Source organism: Drosophila pseudoobscura, chromosome 2 (genome assembly GCF_009870125.1).
Source record: "Drosophila pseudoobscura strain MV-25-SWS-2005 chromosome 2, UCI_Dpse_MV25, whole genome shotgun sequence".
Taxonomy (NCBI): Eukaryota; Metazoa; Arthropoda; class Insecta; order Diptera; family Drosophilidae; genus Drosophila; species Drosophila pseudoobscura.
Window position 1 is genome coordinate 13392021 of NC_046679.1, and position 6000 is coordinate 13398020.

At 45.0% G+C, this 6000-nt stretch overlaps 1 protein-coding gene across 1 annotated transcript; it reads left to right on the forward strand.

The window, feature by feature from the left end:
* Window positions 1-517: 517 nt before the first annotated feature.
* Window positions 518-5703, forward strand: CheA84a (Chemosensory protein A 84a). Its single transcript, XM_033377276.1, has 4 exons — window positions 518-579; window positions 2422-2512; window positions 2584-2709; window positions 5041-5703. Exons 1-4 carry the CDS (start codon window positions 518-520, stop codon window positions 5545-5547), a joined length of 786 nt encoding a protein of 261 aa, XP_033233167.1. The 3' UTR covers window positions 5548-5703.
* Window positions 5704-6000: the final 297 nt, after the last annotated feature.

Here is a 6000-nt window from a genome sequence, read left to right on the forward strand (position 1 = left end):
TTGTCTCTGTCTCTGTCTCTCTCGCTTGAGAGTGAGAGTGTGTGGCATGCGGGTCCTTTGCATGTCAATAGGTGCTAAAAATTGAGTTTCGAGCAACGCCCAGATGGAACCTGCTTGAAACTTAATTAACAAGCCTCGGATACTCGGATACTCGTCTACACTGCCACAGATACAGATATACGAACAGATCTGTGGCAACAGAAGCTATGCCCCATCAAAAGATAAACCTCTGACAATCACTCAAAGCTAGCCAGAGAATGGGGCAGGGGCAGGGGCAGGGGCTGGGGCTGGGGCATGCAAAATGCAGCTGCAGTCTGTCCGCATTTACATACTTACAAGGAAAGCAGCAAGAATCTGAAGCTGAAGCCGAAGCCGCAGCCAAAGGGAATGATGTATAAAAACACAAGAAATTTGACATGAACTGTGGAGATTTCAAGGCAAAGATACGCGACAAAAAGATGCGACTCAGACAGAACGAGCGAAAGAAAGAGAGGGGCAGCGTTTGGCTCCTTGAATAATGGCGGCCTCAATCAGGACGGAGACCGAGACCAAGACCAAGACAGAGACCCAGCAGCAATTGTAAGAAAAACTCAAGAGGCAGAACTCCACACAGGGCACAGAGCATCAAATAAAACACACAAGAGATGAGATGAGATGAGAGCTGAGAGCTGAGGTCTGAGAAAGGTCTAAACCTACCTTCTTCCCCGTATACTCCTATACTCGTACGAGCGAGAGAGAGAGAGAGAGAACCGAAAGCGATTGCTAGATTTGATAAGCAAAATCATTTGTGATAAAATAAATAATTGAGTTCGTTTGCATATCATGGGAAAGCATCTCCATCTCCATCTCGACCTCTCTGGGCATTCCCCTAACCATTCATATGGTGCCCATCCCCACTGTGGACAGAAAAACCTTAATAAATTCATAGGCACACTCATAATTTTTACCAATTGTGTCACAGATTAGAGACACAGAGACCCAGACAGGCACCCACCAAAAACGTCTTTAGACAGACTTCAATCAAATCGGCGGGCTATCGGCGAGCAACTATCTCGGAGCCCCACAGGGGCGCACCTTCAATTGCGATAAGGCGTTAAAATTAATTATCGACTGCCAGCAGCTCCAGCAGCAGTGCGTTGTGCTGTCAAATCTTTATCGCATAATTGATTTCATAGCTACTGCGTTTGCTTTCAGCGTTCTGCGTTCAGCGTTCTGCGTTCGCCTCAAATTACACGCCAAGGGCCCAACAATTGGGGTAAAGCGCTACCTCAAAAAAATATAAAACAACCACAACACGGAGGGAGAACCATCAAGAGACAGCAACAAATCAACATCACGATAAGAAACTGTGATTTTTATTTTTGAAAACTGATTTTTGATTTCCTGTACAATTTTGATTAAAAACTCTGCCCCAAAAGTCCCCACCCCCCTCCACGGCCCTCTCCCCACTCTTTCGTTCTGCGTGTCTGTCAGGTTGTCTTCGCTGTGGCACCTTCTCCGCCACTCCACAAATTGAAAGGCTGAAAGACAAATTGAAAACAAAGTCTAATCAGTTGAGCAATTGAGCAATTTTATATACCACTTACTTACCGGATTAGGAGGTATACTTACGTGCAGTTCTAGTGCCATAATTCAGATCAAGAGATCAAGAGGTTTAGTCGCAGCCAAGGAATTCAAGATAACAATTAGTATTTTGGGTATATGAGGGATTAATTGAACTGTTGAATGTTGAATTGGCAACACTGGGTGTGGTATGAATGCTCTCTGTTGCATATAGCATACATCGTAAAGGAATCAGTACCAGCAGTAATATTAGTTATGCTAATCTCTCCCTCTCTCCATAATATACCAACTAAAAACGATTCGATCTCCTTCTTAGGTACTCCCCTAGTCGACTACATAGACATTCCAATGGAAGTGTTGCCTATAATTTTCTTTGTTGCTTTTTCTAGCATTGTTAAAAGCGAGTTTGGAAATCTAATCACTGACAAGCTATGGCTGCCTGTATTTGATAGATAGTTGCTGATGGCGCACCACAAAAAAAAGAAGAAAAACGTGGGGATGAGGAGGTAAGTGAGTTTGGGGCGAGGGCTTGAAATTGATTCGGACTGGGTTGAGAAATACTTTCAGATTTGGCAGCCGATAGGCCCCATGCAAGGTGCCTTGGATCGAATATTGGTCCTACTGTCACTATAGTCCCTTCATGTGTAGTCCCTCAGGTACAGCCCTACCCTTTGCTGCGATTTCCACTCGAACAGACCACCATGTGTCGGGGCTGCTTCTCCGCAGCAACCTCCTCCTCTGGCTGCTGCTCGGTCTCCAGTTCATTCTCTCGGCCTTTTGTGTCTGGCGTAATTAAAACTTAAAACGCTTTTTGTTTTGCAAGCAGCACTTGAACCATTGTTCTCCACCCCACCACAGCCCACTGCCAGCCACCCCCTCGGCTGAAGAAAAGGAGGAGGATGATAAAAGTATCTCAAGTGTTCCCTTTGTGGAAATTCCAATAGAGAGCGTGCGACTTCTTTGCTACAAAAAAAACCCCCCAATTTTTGAAAACTTTTTTCATAGCGGCCCACCCGGTAGGAGTTCACCAAGGACCAGGAGCAGGAGCAGGAGCAGGAGCAGTGGCGGGAGCAGGACCTATACCACCACTTGGTGTACGGGGTTCAAGTGCGGCACGAAGCGCGTGCCCTGGCACGGGCCCTTCAAGTGCGCCAATATGTTGCAACTTCGAGCCCGGGGCACATGCCAAGGCATGGCTGCCAGGATGCCAGGACACGGAGATCATATGCACCTCGTATATGAATTTTATTTGCAGCAATGCATCGACTGCCGGCCATATGGAAAAGTTTTTTTGAATCAATAAATTTGAACAATATTGGAGACTGTGGAGTGTTGCAAAACAAAACCAAATCATTGAAAGCATTGGTTTTACTGGGAATGGAAATTTAGAAAGATATTTGGCTAAGATTTGATATAGAACTGAGCCAAAAACTATTAGCTCTCAGATGTATCTTTAGGAAACATATATGTGGACACATCTCTATTCAATATATAGCTTTGCCTTCTCTTCTTTAGATGATGGTACTCAAATCTTACGAGGGGAAGTTTCTTTCTGTCTTTGACGACCCTGAGACCCGACTCGTTTTGGGATATGGAAATGGAACGTTTATCCTGTAATCCTCTTCGGAGAGTAATACATATATTTAATGCCTTTCCTTATACCTTTGACGTCAATAAACCGCCAGTGGAAAGTTTCCCATTAAAAGGGACTTTCCAATCAAGTCTAAACCATAAGCTATTCCGGCTATACTTTCTAGAGGATATAGGCCCGGTAAAGTGTCACGGGGTTTCCCAAAAAGGAAAGGTGTCTATCTTTAGGAATGACCATATTTTAGGATTCTATGACATTGCAACTGTGGATCGTTATTAGTAGCAACTTGGACTATAGTTCCTATTGGACTAAATGGAGGCGAAATATTATTCATTCGATGGACTACCTGTAGTCCTGTTATACGCCTGCACCTGTAACCCTAGCCAGTGCATAAATCATCAATGTAACTGCAGCCAGGCCAGGCCAGGGTTCAGGGACAGAGACAGGGCCAAATAGAAATCTACCAAAATAAACGCCCGCAGAGCAGTCCGATTCTTTTGGCCCTTTCGCCTACGCCCTCGTTTACCCCTGCCAGCCTCCGTCTCCGTCTTCTGCCGTCTTCTGCCGTCTCGCTAGCTACCTCTCTCTGTCCATCGCCCTTTGCCAGGGCCTGTGACGAAATATTTAGTCGAAAATATTGTCCCTAATGCTGGCGCCAGACAAGTCTTATGCTGATGATGATGACAGACTTAGGCACCGTACACAAAACAAATCCAACCTGTCACACTAACGACTTCTGCGAAGACAATGGCCTGGCTGGGTCTGTTCTGGCCTGGCCTGGCCTGGCCTGCTCTCTGCTCGCTGCTCTCCGCTCTCTACTCTCCGCATGCTGGCTTTGTCTATAAGCCAAAAGTGTTGCACTAGTTTTGGGAGATTTCCCTGTGAGACAAAGGGCCCGGGGATCTGCATGGCTTTTGTGTTCGTGTCCGTTCGGCTGCCGTGTACATATTGTGTATACATTTTATGGTGCAATTCCTTTGTCCTCGCAGCGCCGAAGGCAGGCCAATATTTTTATTGCTCGCTTCTGCCAGAGCAACTATCCATGGATGTAGTCGTATATGAAATGTACAAATAGCTGCCGCTAAGAGTTATGACCCGGCGCCTAGGAGCTCATCCCTCTAACAAAGGGCTGTGCTGTGAAAGGCACTTTTCGCCTGCCGGGGATGGGTATGCTATGCTATGGAATGAGCTGATATCATGTAGCGATCGGGGCCCGGCAGCACCGATCCTCGATCTGCACAGGCATGTAGTCAAGTGGCGCAAGCAATTCAAAGGATAAGCCGTAAAAGTAGTGCAGATATTAGTAGCCCAAAGTGCCTCAGATGGGGCCACTGCTGATCGTTCTGATGTGGATCCAAGATTAGTTTTGATTTACTTTTAGTGGTTTGATCTTCAGAGATATTCAATGATATAATGGCATATGTCCATAAACATTTTTTTTGCAATATACTTCCGAATTCTCGCTTTTCCATGCTATATAGCTATTCCATTTAAAGGAGGCCTGTTGTTGAAATAAGTTTTGAATAAGCTCTGAATAAGCTCTAAACCAGAATGAAATCATCACGGGAAAATATGATGTAGATATAGAAAAACGAGAGCTCTATTAGGATAAGCATTTGCTTTACATGTTTTGTATCCGTGTTTGATGGTCAGATACGAGTAGTAATGAATACATTGTTCCATCAGAAAAACAAAGTAATTAAGTTTAGTTTGTTTATTAATCCTATAAAACATGATAAACTAAACTGATTCTTTCAGTTCCTAATTGAATCTTTGGAGGTCAACAATGTCGGTGTTGATTTTGTCGGTCTTTATTTTGCTGTTTTCCGAAGCCTATGTAACGTATCAGAAAGAGCATTTAGACAATCCTAAAGGTATAATCCTTGTGCATCCTCCAGACGCATTTAATACCAAAGCCCTACGAAGCCCGTTTGGTGTCCTTCATTTCGCTGAGCGACGGGGTCTGGGATGTCAGCAAAGTGCGCCTCATAGGCCGTGACCGCAAGATGAATGGAACAATCAGCTTGCTGGAAGACATGGACGATGATCAATATTCATTCTATGCCGAGGCATACATCGATACGACTGGCAGTGGCATCTACAAGAAGCTTCCCTACACGATGCCCATGACGCCCGCCTGCAAGGGATTCAAGATGTATCTACCGTACTTTGCGGACAGTGCCAAGGTCGGAGTGAACATCGATTTTCCCGTCGATGGACCGCCATGTCCGTTACCAAAGGGCACGTATTATCTAAAGGACATTCTTCTCAACACGTCCAAGTGGCCGTCTGTAATGCCACGGGGTTACATGAAGGGAGTATCGTATTTCTTCAAGAATGGCAAAAGTGCAGGAGTCCTTGAAGTAACTACCCATGTGGTGGATCGAGATTAGCCCCGAAAACAGGACAGGAATCGTACGATCAGTCGGCAGATCTCGCACCTTTTCCATATACTATTTGGATCTCTCCTAATCACCTGAAATCCAAACGATTGTTAAATCTCTAATAGATCTACTTGAACCATGTTTCAATACAGAATTTATCAGATCCGTATCAAGTTCTGTGATGTCTCAAAGACCTAAAATCCCAAAGATTTTCAGCAATCAAGATCGCCAAGTGCCAAAAACACTTTGGACACTGGATTTCTAGAACATTTTCAGGAAACCCCACAATTGTGAGTGCCAAAAGATTAGCCTATCTTCCCGCTGCTGCTATCCGATCTGCAGTCGTAGACAATTCGGCTGGCCGGAGATCAGAGACAGCAGCCGCCAGTGCAACACCTCCTCCATCAATACGGATCGATTCAGCTGCATTGATAGGCAAATCCAGTGATTTCCAGGGAAATC

What these genes read in the sequence shown, in the direction of transcription:
- CheA84a (XM_033377276.1), top strand. Translation starts at nt 518, where the DNA reads ATGGCGGCCTCAATCAGGACGGAGACCGAGACCAAGACCAAGACAGAG. An exon ending in ACAGAGACCCAGCAGCAATT is followed by an intron (nt 580 to 2,421) that starts GTAAGAAAAACT and finishes ACCCCACCACAG; the next exon opens with CCCACTGCCAGCCACCCCCT. An exon ending in TGGAAATTCCAATAGAGAGC is followed by an intron (nt 2,513 to 2,583) that starts GTGCGACTTCTT and finishes CCCACCCGGTAG; the next exon opens with GAGTTCACCAAGGACCAGGA.